This window comes from Gorilla gorilla, chromosome 19 (assembly GCF_029281585.2).
Source record: "Gorilla gorilla gorilla isolate KB3781 chromosome 19, NHGRI_mGorGor1-v2.1_pri, whole genome shotgun sequence".
Lineage (NCBI taxonomy): Eukaryota > Metazoa > Chordata > Mammalia > Primates > Hominidae > Gorilla > Gorilla gorilla.
The window spans coordinates 20504188-20520583 of record NC_073243.2 but is presented as its reverse complement, the minus strand read 5'-3'; the positions used below and the strand labels follow the sequence as shown (position 1 = coordinate 20520583).

Sequence of the window (16396 nt, the reverse complement as noted above, 5' to 3'; positions counted from 1 at the left end):
TTGCAGTGAGCCGAGATTGCACCATTGCGCTCCATCCTGGGCCACAGAGCAAGACTCCATCTCAAAAAAAAAAAAAAAAATTAATAATATTTTCCCTCCATATCCCTGTACTACAGAAGGACCAGGATCTCTAGTTCAATGGAAGTGGCTGACACCATCAAGACCTATATCAGACAGAGCATGTACTCTAAGACAACTCCCATTTCCCCATGGCGTGCATTCGACAGAAAGGAGGAAGAAACAGAGTAGTGTCTTCATTTCCCATTATGTATACCTCTGTTCAGGCTCGGAATCACTGTGAATGGCCCAGCAGGCCCAGATACTGGAAGTCATCAAGAGGATCTAAGCTCAGGAATCACAGAGCACTTGAGAAGCTTATTCTTTTTTTTCTTTTGAGACAGTCTCACTCTGTAGCCCAGGCTGGAATGCAGTGGTGTGATCTCGGCTCACTGCAACCTCCACCTCCCGAGTCCCGGTTCAAGTGATTCTCCTGCCTCAGCCTCCCAAGTAGCTGGGACTACAGGCATGCACCACCACGCCCAGCTAATTTTTTTGTATTTTTAGTAGAGACAGGGTTTCACTATGTTAGCCAGGCTGGTCTCAATCTCCTGACCTCGTGATCCACCCACCTCAGCCTCCCAAAGTGCTGGGATTACAGGCGTGAGCCACTGCACCCGGCCAGAGAAGCTTATTCTTAAAATGGGACACACTCCCACTTCTGCTTGTTGATGTGTAAAACAATTTTAGGTATTTCATATTATTTGTATCAATATAAAAGTTATCCACCGAATCCAAGTATCAGATAAAGCTCTACAAAAGCACGTGACTCCTGCTAATCTGTAATACTAAAGTCACTTACCTTAAGGGCACACATACAACACATACATGTAGATGATGCTCTCATACGATGTTTATTGTGCAGCTACTACTCTATGCCACGTGTTTTGCTGCCCACAGGAAATACAGAGATAAAAGACGAAGACTTTGCCCTGGAGAAGCTCATGGTCCAATAGAGGAGAAAGACAAGTAAACCAAAAACTACTCTACAATACCATAAACTGCTATGACAGAGATTGGGTACTGCAGTGATAAAAGGACAAAGGGGTACCTAATTTGGGGCAGGAAATTGGGAAGAGGGTTACAGAACACTTCCCAGAGGAGGTGATGACTGAGCTGCATTCTGAAGGACAAACAGGCCAGAGACAGGCAGTGACGGCCATGCATATGCTCTGGCTAAAGCCCACTGGCTCTTATTGTCTTCAGACTAGAATCCGCTGTGCTTTATGATCACTGTCACCCATTTACAACAAAATCTTAGTATCCCACCACCTTCCGGATATGAAAGAAGGGAAAAAAGAATATGTATATATTTGCTTGTTTTTGTAAAGAGAAAAACAGAAGGATAAGCCAAAAATAAAATAATTACGTATAAGAGTGAGTGGAAATGGGGTGAAAAGGACAGGGAATGGAAATGGAGCTGAGGATTTATTTTTATACTTTTGATTATGAACCATGTTACATATTCAAAATATAAATCAAGAAAGAAAAATCAAATCTGAAAATGTAATATAAAGAGAAACAGCCCGGGCGCAGTGGCTCACGCCTGTAATCCCAGCACTTTGGGAGGCCGAGGCGGGTGGATCACGAGGTCAGGAGATCGAGACCATCCTGGCTAACACGATGAAACCCCGTCTCCACTGAAAAAACAAAAAATTCTCCGGGCGTGGTGGTGGGCGCCTGTAGTCCCAGCTACTCCAGAGGCTGAGGCAGGAGAATGGCGTGAGCCCGGGAGGCGGAGCTTGCAGTGAGCCGAGATCGCGCCACTGCACTCCAGCCTGGGCGACAGAGCAAGACTCCGAAAAAAAAAAAAGAGAGAAACAAATGGAGCTAACTATATATCAAATTCCTAATACAACCACAGAGAGAAAAACTAACATTTGAACACAGTACTTAAACTGTAAACCCTTATCTGAGATACAGTCTAAGGGCAGAACTACAAACAAATGTTGGCCTTTACTTAGTAGATTTGCTGTTGGTAGTAATATTGATATAGTCATTCTGAAACTATTTTGTCCCCACCTTAACCAAGTGATCAAATTTAACATCCCCAGTAATGGGAAGCACCCATCATTAACGTGCCTCATTATGTTATGAACCTCCCATTGAACCATTTCATCTGTGCAGTATTCTTGCCAAGATGTCTAACTTGAATCAAATCACAAGGAGATAATCAGACAAATGAATTCTACAAGACAGATGGCCTGAAACAAAGCAATTGGCCGGATTCTTAAAAATAAAAAGAGAGTGGGAGACTGTTCTAGATGAAAAGTGACTAAAGCGACATGACAACAAGATGAAATATGTGATCACTGATTGGTTCCTGGATCAAAATATAGAAAATATAAAAAGGAAAACCACCACTAAAAAGTAATCAAGGACTTACTGGGACAACTGGTTAAATTTTAAGGATGTAGTAACAGTACTGTAGCGATGCAGAACAACTCTTTGTTTTAGGAAATACATACTAAAATACTTATGACTGTCATGTCTACAATAACTCCAAACAGTCCAGCAAAAAACACAAACCAAGACATACGTACACACACACATCATACACCTACAAACATACACAGAAAGACTAAGAACAAGGGCAAGCATGCACTAACGTGGTGAGTTTCTCTTCTTTATGGTAATTTCAACAAAATGGTCATGTACTGGAGTTCATAGGACCTCAACCTTAATTTCAGCAGTTCTCCAGTGTCACTGACACACATTCATTTTAAGTGAAACCAGCTTGAAAAGTGTCTGCAAAGGCTGATGGTTTTAAAAGACAAGAAGGAGGCCGGGCACGGTGGCTCATGCCTGTAATCCCAGCACTTTGGGAGGCCAAGGCGGGTGGATCACCTGAGGTAGGAGTTCGAGACCAGCCCGACCAACATGGAGAAACCCCGTCTCTACTAAAAATACAAAATTAGCCGGGTGTGGTGGTGCATGCCTGTAATCCCAGCTACTCAGGAGGCTGAGGCAGGAGAATCACTGGAACCCAGGAGGAGGAGGTTGCAGTGAGCCGAGATTGCGCCATTACACTCCAGCCTAGGCAACAAAAGCAGAACTCTGTCTCAAAAAAGAAAAAAAAAAAGACAAGAAGGAAAAAGATGCAAGGGGTCGAAGGAGTGTAGGAGGCTCACCGCTATGAAACTGTCAGTATTTAGCAGTGATTTTTACGCCAGTGTTGTTATATTGTATTTTCTAATTAGAGAAAACACATGAAACTATGGGTCAATGATTAGGATGAGATGCTTCCCAACAGACCAGGTTTAAGATTTAGGGATCAGCTCATAGGCCATTCAGATACTGACCTAATAATGCCAATTAAAAACATTCAATGACCATTCCACCCAAGGCTTTTATTTTTAAACTGTCATCCCCGGGTAAGCATCAGCTGTGTAGAATCACCCCAGCAGAGCCACCTCTACTTTAATTTAGTTGGAGGCATCAGATGTAGGCTCCAACTTTGAGAAAGGAAAAACAAAGCAAATGCAGCCAGACTAGTGAGGAGGGAGCCCAAGCCTGGGGACTATCTGCAAAGGCTCTAGCCGGCACTTGCTCTTAATACTCTGCCCCCATCCCTCTCAGCATAGATGGCCTTCTGGAAGGTCCCCAGCACCACAACAGTTACATGTTTTTTTCATAACCCCTGTGAAACTAATAAGGTTATTTTTTTTTTTCTTTTGAGACAGAGTCTTGCTGTGTCACCCAGGCTGGAGTGCAGTGGCGTGATCTTGGCTCACTGCAACTTCAGCCTCCCAGGTTCAAGCACTTCTCCTGCCTCAGCCTCCCGAGTAGCTGGGACTTGCAGGTACCCACCACCACGCCCGGCTAATTTTTTGTATTTTTAGTACAGATGGGGTTTCACCATGTTAGGATGGTCTCAATCTCCTGACCTCGTGATCCACCCGCCTCAGCCTCCCAAAGTGCTGGGATGACTGGCATAAGCCACTGCGCCCAGCCCTAATAAGGTTATTCTAAATAAATTAGCCATCCAGGGAAATCACAAAATGACTGGTCAAAAGCTGTACCAGCTAGGGCTCTCAGACATTCAATTTTTTAGCTTTTATTTGGAATTAAAAATTAAATTAGGTCCATAGTTTATTCTGTTTAGGTTTCCCAAATCAGAAAAATAAGTTAAACGATGAGAAAAAATTTTTGTTTGGCCAGAAAGTAGGTTTAAAAAAGGAATAATGTCTTTACAATATTTTGTCCATTATTAATGTTCTACAGTCCCGGGAGAAGACAACAGTAACTACTTTGGACAGGATGATAAATTCCTATCAAAGATGATGTCAAGATAGAACAAAAAAGGAATATATAGTAACATAGTTGTCATTTACTTAAAATGTAAACTTACCATCTGTTCCTGAACATCCCTCTTTGCCTGGGAAAGCCCCTGCTGTAACTCTTCAAGTAAGATCTCGGAGGCCTGGGCTCTTAGGACGAGTGCAGAGATCTTTAAAAAAACACATGTATAGAAACATAGTTAGGAAATCGGTTATTCTGAAACTAACTCTTCCATCTTCTAACTATTTAGTGTCTGGAATTGACATTTTATTTGTTCATGGGAACCACTGACCATCATCCAACAGCTGCATGCACATCTGCTATGTGCAAAGCCTTAGCCTTTCAGATAACACAAGGCAGTGCCAAAACCCGAGTCACATGCAGCCATACATTAACAAACAGCATTCTATGGGTTTCTAGGCAGACAGTAACTCACGTGACCTAGTTGTAGCTATGTTTAAAGATGTTTAAAAAAAAAATCAGGCTGGGTGCAGTGGCTTATGCCTGTAATCCCAGCACTTTGGGAGGCTGAGGCGGGCAGATCACCTAAGGTCAGGAGTTCGAGGCCAGCCTGGCCTGCATGGTAAAACCCCCATCTCTACTAAAAGTAAAAAAAAAATTAGCTGGGTGTGGTGGCGGGCACCTGTATTCCAGCTACTCGGGAGGCTGAGGCAGGAGAATTGCTTGAAAACCAGGAGGCAGAGGTTGCAGTGAGCCCAGAACGCACCCTGCACTCCAGCCTGGGCAACAAGAGCAAAACTCCATCTCGGGTTTAAAAAAAAAAAGAGAGAAAATTTTATTTCACATAAATCACAGTGCAGAATTTAGCACAAAAAAAAGGCAAACAGACCAACTGAACAGAAGATAGTTCTGAAACTAATCTACACAGACCAATGGGGGAAAGGTGGATCTTTTCACCAAGTCATACAGAAATTGGCTATCCATACTTTTTTTTAAAAAAAAGTTTTACCCTTGGCTGGGCACGGTGGCTGACGCCTGTAATCCTAGCACTTTGGGAGGCCGAGGCGGATGGATCACAAGGTCAGGAGTTCGAGACCACCCTGGCCAAGATGGTGAAACCCCCGTCTCTACTAAAAATAAAAAATTAGCCGGGCGTGGTGGCGGGCGCCTGTAGTCCCAGCTACTCAGGAGGCTGAGGCAGGAGAATCGCTTGAACCTGGGAGGCAGAGGTTGCAGTGAGCCGAGATCGTGCCACTGCACTCTAGCCTGGGCGACACAGCGAGACAAAAAAGTTTTACCCTTATCTACAGTGTGTGTGTGTGTGTGTGTGTGTGTATCTAAGTCAGTTCTAGAGGAATTTTAGATATAAATGTGAATAAAACCTCTATAATATAGGATATCTTCATAACTCCATAGGAAAAAATTCCTTTTTAAAAAGGAGGAAAATCACAAACCATAAAGAAATGATTAATAAATTTGATTTTTTTTTTCTTTCAGACGGAGTTTCAGTCTTGTTGCCCAGGCTTGAGTGCAATGGCATGATCTTGGCTCACCGCAACCTCCGCCTCCCGGGTTCAAGCGATTCTCCTGCCTCAGCCTCCCAAGTGGCTGGGATTACAGGAATGCACCGAAATACTCGGCTAATTTTGTATTTTTAGTAGAGACAGGGTTTCTCCATGTTGGTCAGGCTGGTCTCGAACTGCTGACCTCAGGTGATCTGCCCGCCTCGGCCTCCCAAAGTGCTGGGATTACAAGGTGTGAGCCACCGTGCCCGGCCAAATTTGACTACATTATTAAGGACTTCTGTTCATTAAAAGACACCATTAATGAAGACATAAGCTACTGATGGGCCAGGTGCATGGCTCACACCTAGCACTTTGGGAGGCCGAGGCAAGTGGATCACTTGAGGTCAGGAGTTCAGGACCAGCCTGGCCAACAACGTGAAACCCCGTCTCTACTAAAACTACAAAAATTAGCCAGGTGTGGTGGTGAGTGCCTGTAATCCCAGCTACTCAGGAGGCTGAGGCAGGAAAACTGCTTGAACCCGGGAAACAGAGGTTGCAGAGAGCCGAAGTTGCGCCACTGCTCTCCAGACTGGGTGACAGAGCAAGATTCCATCTCAAAAACAAAACAAAAAATATAAGCTACTGAGTAAAAGACACCTGCAACACTTATCACCAAAAGATTCTAACATTATATAAAGGACACCTAACAAATCAGTTTTTAAAGACCAAAAAATGTAAAATAAACAGACCACCCAATAAAAAGATAAGGATAAGACTTGAGCAGGAATCTCTCACACACAGAAAATCCCAATGGCCAAGAAACATGAAAAATGCTAAGTAACTTCAGTGGTCATTAGAGAAATGCAAACTAAGCCACAATGAAATACCATTATACATCCACCGAAATGGCTATAATTAAAATAACAAAATGACATTTTTCCACACCTTGGAACCACAGGAACTCTCATACATTGCTGGTGGAGGTATAAACTGGCATAACCACTCTAGAAAATTATTTGGCATTTTGAACATTTGTACCCAAGCATTCCACCCCTAGTTACATATCCTGCAGAAACATGTCCACCACGCCCTATACAAAAATTTCAAAGGAACATTATTCATAATATCCCAGAACTGGAAACAACTGAAATATCCATCAACATTAGTTTGGATAAATTGCGGTATATCCGTATAATGATATGACTATTCAACAATGAAAATGAACAAACACTCCATGCATCACAAGTAGGAACAGTACACTATTGAACGGAGGAACACAGACGCAAAAGAACACAGAACGTATGGCTTCATTTTCTAAAGTTAAAGCACAGGCTAATCTAATGGTGTTACAAGTTAGGACAGTGGATGCCTGTCGGGAGGGAGTTGTAAGTGCGGGGAAAGTGAGGGCTTCTGGGGTACCAGCTAATATTCTATTGCTTGATCTCAATGGTGGTTACACAGATGTTGGTTCTGGTATGTTTGGTGTATCTGTATATGTTTTTTTTTTTTTTCATGTTGCTATATTTTTAAAAAGTTTAAAAGAAAATAATTAGAATCTTTGTCAGCAAGTTTCCAGTGCAGCAGGAAAACCTAACTAACACAAATAAAGGAAAGGAGAATCAGAACCTCCTGGCATTTACTGACCAATTATTTCAAAAGTTATTCTTTAAAAATCTGTAAAACAGATATCACAGAATGATCAGTAAGAAATCTTTTTACCTGAGGGAAAATAAAACTGCCAAATCTTCAAGGCAAAAAAACATGACTATATTTTTTGAATCTTTCATTTAAATAACCCAGTCATCCCTCATGGGCCACACTCTATAAACCCTCCCTTACCTGGTGACTCGAATCTTCGCTGCTTTGCTTTATGAAGTCTTCCAGCTCCTGCTTATCTTTCATTGTCTTCTCTAACTGGTCATTAGCTTGCCTTAGCATCAGCTGTAGTTTTTTCACCTATATCATTTTAAAAGTCAATTAGAAAAACCAGAATCCTTTTATAATTTTTTTTTTTAAAAATCTAACTCCAGAATTAAAAAAAAAAATCTCTTATGTCTTTTTCTGGGAAACACCACAGATTTTCTAATTCAGACAGGAATTAGATAAATGACCTCAAGAGGCAACTGTACTGTGGTTTACAGTTAACAAATCATTTTTCACACACATCTCATCTGAAAACATCTGCTTCTCCCTCAGATCCTCTAGACCATGACACTGTTCTCCCTAACTAGAGTGTATCCTCTGTCTCCGGTCTACAATCCACACTAACACCAGAAATTTTATAAAAGTGAAATAATATAATTTCCCTACTTAAAACTCTAAATGCCTCTCAAAGTCTTCAGGGTAAATTTTTTTTTTTTTTGAGACAGAGTCTCTCGCTCTGCGATCTCGGCTCACTGCAACTTCCACCTCCTGGGGTTCAAGGGATTCTCCTGCCTCAGCCTCCCGAGTAGCTGGGATTACAGGCATGCACCACCCACACCTGGCTAATTTTGCATTTTTAGTAGAGATGGGGTTTCTCCATTGTTAGTCAGGCTGGTCTATGAACTCCTAACCTCAGGTGATCAGCCCACCTCGGCCTCCCAAAGTGCTGGGATTATAGGCGTGAGCCACCATGCCCAGCTTCAGGGTAAAATTTAAATCTCTTCAATCATCACCCCTCCCTAAGTGATGTCTTCATGGCCTTCCTTTGTAGCTTACATTCCCATTATTTCGTAACAGTCACCCCCTGTGCCCAGCCACATAACTACTCATACTTCCTACAATACATCATTTTCTTTCCTAACTCTGTTCTTTGTATATCTTTTCTCTCCATGAACACCCTTTTCCCACTTCTTTTTCTGACTAATTTTTAGCCAGGCTTTAAAACCGTCTACTGAAATGTTTATGAAAACCATTCCTACACCACACTATCAGGGGCCAACTACATTAGTTTTGCAAATACATTTAGAAATTTACCTTTGAAACATCTATGCGTAAAGCACACAGTATATGAAGGAACTCAATAGCAATGACATTTGAAAATATTAAACCATCATTCTAACTGGCTTAAAGTTATTTTGAAGGCTAAGGGAATAATCTTCATAACAACCAAAGAACAATTTGGAAATATGAGGGAAAAGTATCTTTCTTACGTAGACTTTGACAAGCCCACTCTCATGAATTTCTACATTATTTCCTAACTGCTATCAAGGTGCCCATTATTAAACACTGCACTTGAAAAAGTACTGAAGATTTATCAATCTCAGCATACCAAATCTACCAAAGCTTAATTTCTGGGAACTTATTAACCTTAATTCAATAAATTTATGACAAGAAATGAGTAATACGCACTGAAGGACACAAATTCTGATTAATATAACATTCAATTAAGCCTTTATTCTACTGGAGGCAACAATCAACCTTTTATCTCCCTGAGATCTCCATATCATAAAGTACTTGCCATGTACTTAAAACACTTTTAGGCCTTAGGCGGAAGGGGCAGGGTGGAAGAGATTAGGTAGTGTCCCTTTAAGAGTTGGGCTGACCTGTGCAGATATACAAAAACAGAGTCCTGGCCGGGCGCGGTGGCTCACACCTGTAATCCCAACACTTTGGGAGGCTGAGGCAGGTGGATCATGAAGTCGGGAGTTTGAGACCATCCTAGGCAACATGGTGAAACCCCGTCTCTACTAAAAATACAAAAAATAGCTGGGGGTGGTGGCGTGTCCCTGTAATCCCAGCTACTCGGCGGGCTGAGGGAGAAGAATCACTTGAACCAGGGGGTCGGAAGTTGCAGTGAGCTGAGATCCCCCCTGCACTCCAGCCTGGCAATAGAGCGAGACCCCCTCTCAAAAAAACAAACAAAAACAAAACAAAAAAAAAACAAAAGCAGAGTCCTAGTGAGCTCCCACTGGAAATGTAACTGCCATTGCATGTACCAGGTTATTTCATAACTTAACAAGATGGATATGCTTCATAATGTAAATGGGGCTGGGGCCGGAGAGGGGGGCAATTAATTCTGCACCTCCAATGAAAACGACGATATCCAATTTGGCGCATCCAGAAGAAACTCACCTGGTCTCTCGTTTCAGCCTCCTGAATCTGAATTCCTTGTAACTGTTTTTCGTAATTGGAACACATATCACAACGTCTACCAAGTTTATTTCCAGCATTATGTACCTGAAGGGCACCAAAATTACCTCTTATCAGGCAAAACAAAATAATTCTACATCACACACTTGAGGTACACGTGCATAGTCTTACCAATGGTAGTCAGTAGAACATGAAGTAAACACTTTCTTCAGGGCCTTATGGCAAAAAGTTACAATATAGGGTCAGATTCTAAAAAATCAAACTCTGCAGTACAAGTATGATAGGACACATGGGACACAATTTATCGCCAAGAGGCACAAAACATCACATGTGAGGAAAACACAAAGCAAGCAAAAGGTACTATCCCATGGCACTCATGGTATAATACTAAACAACCAAAGGGAAGGAAAGACAAATAAAAACAGTGCCAAGTCACCGTTTCACCAGCTCCAATGATAAAATAGGTACCAAACTAGCAAATAGCACCTTCTCACATATGTGTTACATAAGACCAATGAGAATAGTTTCTTTCAGGCCTCAGTAAGCTGTTCCACTTACTGACCGGTGGCTTCCTTAAAGGGAAGCAGCCCTCAGTCAAGGAAAGCACCAGGAGTCAGGTTTTGCGACTAAGTCAAAGGGAACGCTTGAGCAACTCACTTTATCTTTCCCAGCCAGTTTTCTCACCTGTAAATGGGGGATAACCATGCCCCACTTGCCTCATTATAATGATAAAGCTTAAAGAGATCAGGTATGTGAAAGGCCTTTGTAATCTATAAAGCATTAGGCAAATATCTAATGTGTTTATCTCCTAATCTTACCTGTGAATTTACAAATTCTCTAAGGAGGAAAATCAACTTCATTAAAGATTGGTTTCTTTTCTCTCCCATATTCCCAACCCCTCTTTAAACCCACTCTCAGCATCAACAGCAGACCAGCAATTGCGCTGTTGATCTAAAGGAAAGATGAAAGCCTGGATCCTGCAATACACTGAGATTATAGAAAACTGCAAAGCAAACCAAATTCAGGTTGCTCTAACTTAAATTCCGCAATGCTAGTCAGGCAGATTGCTCCAACCTGAGAGCTGTGAGTTCAGGTGGGGAAGTTCACATTCACTGTGATTAACTAGCTAGCTCCTTTCTCTGTCACAATTACCTGGAATAGCCAAAGCAGACTATGACAAGGGTCAGGTGACACACGTTAATATCCATTTGCTGGCAACATGTGCCTGCACTGACTCCAGGAACCGTCTGTTGAATGAACGCTAAATCCCAGAGCTTCCCAGTGTGCCTCAGCGTGAGCAAGAGGAAAAACGTGAGAAAGGTAACTCACCTCTTTCTGCAAGAGATTCCATTCTGTTTCACTAACTAAACGATAACCACTAGGGGACACATAGGCACTCTCCATGCCCTGGGTAACGCTGGAGAGGAGGGACGCTGTCTCTTCTTGTTCTGGTGTCATCGCCTTGATTGCTCTTTCCTGATCTTTGGTTAACATAAACCCACTTGGCATCTGGAGTGACCCAAGGGATGCAGTATCAAAGTTCTCAGACACTGAATCTGCTCCTACCAGTGGTCCAAAATCTGACTCGTCCAGGTTTCCAGCAGATTTTGCTTTGTAGTTATAGCCTAAAGCTTTGGATTGCAATGAGCCCGAGGTTCCCAAGCTGTCTGTAGACTGTGCTCTCCTGAGTCCATCTTTAAACATGTCATTGTCCGATTTACTGAAAGGATCTCCAGATGGCAACAATAAGTCTGCATCTAAGGAATGAACTGAACCATGGGTGCTGTCTAAATGCTCCTGAAATGTGAAATATATATGGCCAAGTTAGACAATTCTCTGCATTTTTAAAGACAAAAACTATAATAAATGTATTCCACCACTCATTACACATGATAATCATTAATGTGCTACCTTCACAGACTCATTGAACAAACACTTACTAAGTGTCATTTCTACATGCTGGACACAAAACCAGGCCCTCAGGATACAACTGTGAGCAAGATATAATCCCTGACCTCGAGATACATACGGCTTCAAAAAAAAAAAAAGATAAGTAAGCAGACTGTTATAATACTGTGATAAAAGGATGGGCTGGAGAATTGTGCTGAATGCTCTGGTAGCTCAAAGAGCTCCCAAATACGAAGAGTTGAGGAACGTCACCTGCAATTCAGTGTTGCGTGTGTCAAGCGCGAGGTGCCTATCATGAATCCAAGCAGAGATATTCCCTTGACAGAGGGACACAGAAGTCTTTCGATAGAGACTTGAGAGTAACTATCGTATAATGATAATTAAAGTCACAGCAGCAAATCAGAACACGTAGGATGAGTGTGTAGGAAAAGAGGGCCAAGGGCAGAACCCTGAGAAAGACTAACATTTTGGGGATGAGCAAAGGAGAAGCCAGAGTAGTAGAAAGGAAATGACGAGAATGTAGTATTTTCTTTTTTTCTGAGACGGAGTCTTGCTCTGTCGCCCAGGCTGGAATGCAGTGGCGCAATCTCCGCTCACTGCGAGCTCCGCCTCCCGGGTTCACGCCATTCTCCTGCCTCAGCCTCCCGAGTAGCTGGGACTACAGGTGCCCGCCACCTCGCCTGGCTAATGTTTTGTATTTTTAGTAGAGATGGGGTTTCACCATGTTGGCCAGGATGGTCTCGCTCTCCTGATCTCGTGATCCCCCCACCTCAGCCTCCCAAAGTGCTGGGATTACAGGCGTGAGCCACCGCACCCGGCCCAAGAATGTGGTATTTTCCAGCAAGGTGTAATCAACATGTTCAATGTTGTATACTATGCGAAAGCAGATGCAAAAAGTCACATATTATGTAATTCCATCTATTTAAAATGTCCAGAACAAGTAAATCGATAGAGCCATAAAGCAGGTTAGTGGTTACTAGAGGCTAGCGCAAAGGGAAAATGGAGAGTGACTCTAATGGGTATGAGGTCTCCTTTGGGAGTGATAAAAATGTTTTCAAACTAAAAACATTTGTGTATATATGCAATGCCACTGAACTGTACACTTTAAATTTTATGTTACATGAATTTTATCTCAATTTTTAAACAACGTGGTACAGCACATTCCCGAAGGCAAAAAGCAAACCAGTGCCATTACATGAAGCAGTTGCATAGTTAGTGGGAAATAAGAAAAATGATTTAAAGAAAAATGTAACAAGTTTTCCTTCCAACTAAATTTATTCCATTTAAATGACAATGTTTTAAGATAATATCCTTTCTATGTTTTGTTGTTAAATGCCCTGTTTTAAATGAACCAGAGGAGACTGTGGAATACAGTTGTTGTTACTGGCAAGCTCATGTAACCTATTTTTTTTAATGTTTTAAAAATATTCTTGGTGTAATAAAAAGGTGACAAATTTTGAGTTAATGCCTCCATTTCTTTCCTTTTAAAGATTGTTACTCATCTGAAACTGCAATGGCTAAGAACACAAATCTCGTATATATTAAGCTTACTATGGCAAAGATCCCAAGTAAGTATCCTAATAAAAACTGGGATAAGCCATTCTGTTAGTTTACAAATAACCCTAACACCCACTGCTATGTATCACATACAGTGCTGCTGTGATACTGAAGAGGGAAGGGGCTAGGGATAGAACAGTTGTGAGGGCCATTTGAAAAACATCAGACTGGCTGGGCGCGGTGGCTCACGCCCGTAATCCCAGCACTTTGGGAGGCCGAGGCGGGCAGATCACAAGGTCAGGAGATCAAGACCATTCTGGCTAACACGGTGAAACCCCGTCTCTATTAAAAATTACAAAAAATTAGCCGGGCGTGGTGGCAGGTGCCTGTAGTCCCAGCTACTTGGGAGGCTGAGGAAGGAGAATGGCGTGAACCCGGGAGGCGGAGCTTGCAGTGAGCCGAGATCGCACCACTGCACTCCAGCCTGGGCAACAGAGCGAGACTCCGTCTCAAAAAAAAAACAAAAAAAAAAAACATCAGACTACAGGCCTGGCGCAGTAGCTCACGCCTGTAAATCCAACACTTTGGGAGGCTGAGGTGGGAGGATAGGTTGAGCCCAGGAGTACAAGACCAGCCTGGGCAACACAGGGAGACCTCGTTTCTACAAAAAAATTTAAAAATTAGCCAGGCATGGTACCACACGCCTGTAGTCTCAGCTACTCAGGAGGCTGAGGCAGGAGGATTGCTTGAGCCCAGGAGATCGGGGCTGTAGTGAGCTGTGATGGTGCCACTGTACTCTAGCCAGCCTGGGTGGCAAGAACGAGACCCTGTCTCAAAAAACACAAAACAAAAAACCCCACATCAGACTACTACATTGGCAATAATATCTTAAAAATGTTTACATCCTTGAATTCAGCAGTTTTTTGTTTTTTTTTTCCTGAAGACAGTCTCGCTCTGTCACCCAGGCTGGAGTGCAGTGGCGCATTCTCGGCCCATTGCAGCCTCCGTCTCCTGGGCTCAAGGGATTCTCATGCCTCAGCCACAGTGAGTAGCTGGGACGACAGGCGCCAGACACCATGCACGACTAATTTTTGTATTTTTAGTAGGGATGAGTTCCGCCATGTTGGCCAGGCTGGTCTCAAACTCCTGGCCTCGAATGATCCGCCTGTCTCAGCCTCCAAAAGTGCTGCGATTACACTTGTGAGCCACCATGCCCGGCCAGGCAGTTCTTTTCCTAAGAACTCACACTAAAAAATAAAATAAAATAAAATCAGATGCATCCATAATGATTTCTGTACAAGGAAAAATTATATATAACATTATGACATTACTTATAATAACGAAAAATTGTATAGTAGTAAAAAATGGAACCAACTTGACTATCAGTGTGTTAATCACGCTTTTCATTTTCTGTATTTCATAATGTTTTGATTTACTGGAGGCCTTGCTGGCTGTGAAGAAACTGCTTCCCAGGACTAGCTAATTTCTAGAGATAATAAACAACTCACCTAACTGTAAACATGCCTTTCACACACAAACCATTCAATCCCAAACCCATATCCCAACCACCTCCCTTACCTAAGTCACACACCGAGCCAGTATTTCCCCTGCCCTAAATGAACCCAGGGCCAGTTCCAAACAGCTAAGAACAGACCCTATACCCCAAAGGCTGCTGGAATTAATTACTAGCCAGTCCTAAACCCTCTGCTCTGCTCCACTTTGCTTTTCCCAAAGAAACCACAATAGCAGCTATGGCCCATGCTTTTCTCTCGCTCCTGCTCCTGCCTCCTGACCACCTCTGGTGCTTCCCTGCTGTGGCCATGCAAGGTGTGCTGTACCTCTGCTTCCAGGAGAACTGTGAGTAACACAAAACTTTTTTCAGGGGCATTGAACTCCCTATGTCATCACTCAGTCACCATTATGAATTAAAAACCAGGCACAAGCTGGAAACGGTGGCTCACACCTGTAATCCCAGCACTTTGGGAGGCCGAGGTGGGCAAATCACTTGAGGCCAGGAGTTCGAGACCAGCCTAGCCAACATACTGAAGACTTGTCTGTACTAAAAATACAAAAATAGCTGGGCGTGGTGGTGTGCACCTGTAGTCCCAGCCACTCGGGAGGCTGAGGCACAAGAATCGCTTGAACCCAAGAGGTGGAGGCTGCAGTGAGCCAAGATCACGCCATAGCACTCCAGCAAGGGTGAGACAGCAAGACTGTCTCAAAAAAACAAAAAAAGTCACAAATCAATTAGTAGGGAATTGGTTAAAAGAATTATGGTACATTGACACGCTGAAATTCTGTCAGCCACTAAATATCATTTCAGGGAAAAACATTTAATGATGTGCCAAAACCTTAGAGTAGATTTAAGTTGGGGAAAAAATTTACACAAAACACTATGTAGTTATAATCTAGATTATGTTTTAAAAGTGCAAATAGAGCCAGGCATGGTGGCTCAAGCCTGCAATCCCAGCACTTTGGGAGGCTGAGGTGGGTGGATCACGAGATCAGGAGTTCAAGACCAGCCTGGCCAACATGGTGAAACCCCATCTCTACTAAAAATACAAAAATTAGCCTGGCGTGGTGGCTCATGCCTGTAATCCCAGCTACTCAGGAGGCTGAGGCAGGAGAATCACTTGAACCTGGGAGGCAGAGGTTGCAATGAGCTGAGATCACGCCACTGCACTCCAGCCTGGGTGAGAGTGAGACCCTGTCTCAAATTAAAAAAAAAAAAGTGCAAATAGAAACACATGTGTTCCAGCCGGGGCAACATGTTGAAACACCGTCTCTACAAAAAATTAGCTGGGCATGATGGCGGACGCCTGTAGTCTCAGCTACTCAGGAGGATGAGGCAGAAGGACCACTTGAGCCCGGGAGGTCAAGGCTGCAGTGAGCCAAGATTGCACCACTGCACTCCAGCCTGGGTGAGAGTGAGACCCTGTCTCAAATTAAAAAAAAAAAAAAGAAATATGTTAACATATGTTAACATATATATTATCTCTGGAAAAGAAAATAAGGAAAGGAAGAAAGAGATACATACCAAAATATTAGTTGTTACCTCTGGGTAGGATGATCTATCAGTTATTTTTATTTTGAATGGTGTTTTCTATACTTCC

The 16396-nt window shown here is 42.8% G+C and overlaps 1 protein-coding gene across 6 annotated transcripts in view; it reads right to left on the bottom strand.

Moving 5' to 3' along the window:
- The window catches only part of RABEP1 (rabaptin, RAB GTPase binding effector protein 1), a 103891-nt gene that overhangs the window by 13079 nt on the left and 74416 nt on the right, over positions 1–16396 (bottom strand). For 4 of the 6 annotated variants that reach the window (XM_055367258.2, XM_055367260.2, XM_055367263.2 and 1 more), the window contains 5 exons: positions 16321–16386; positions 11208–11675; positions 9861–9965; positions 7644–7760; positions 4409–4507 (listed from right to left, as the gene is read on the bottom strand). In XM_055367258.2, the coding sequence (XP_055223233.2) occupies positions 4409–4507; positions 7644–7760; positions 9861–9965; positions 11208–11675; positions 16321–16386 (855 nt within the window). The remainder of the gene's footprint in view (positions 1–4408; positions 4508–7643; positions 7761–9860; positions 9966–11207; positions 11676–16320; positions 16387–16396) is intronic. The other 2 variants (XM_004058382.5, XM_055367262.2) reach the window with 1 other exon arrangement.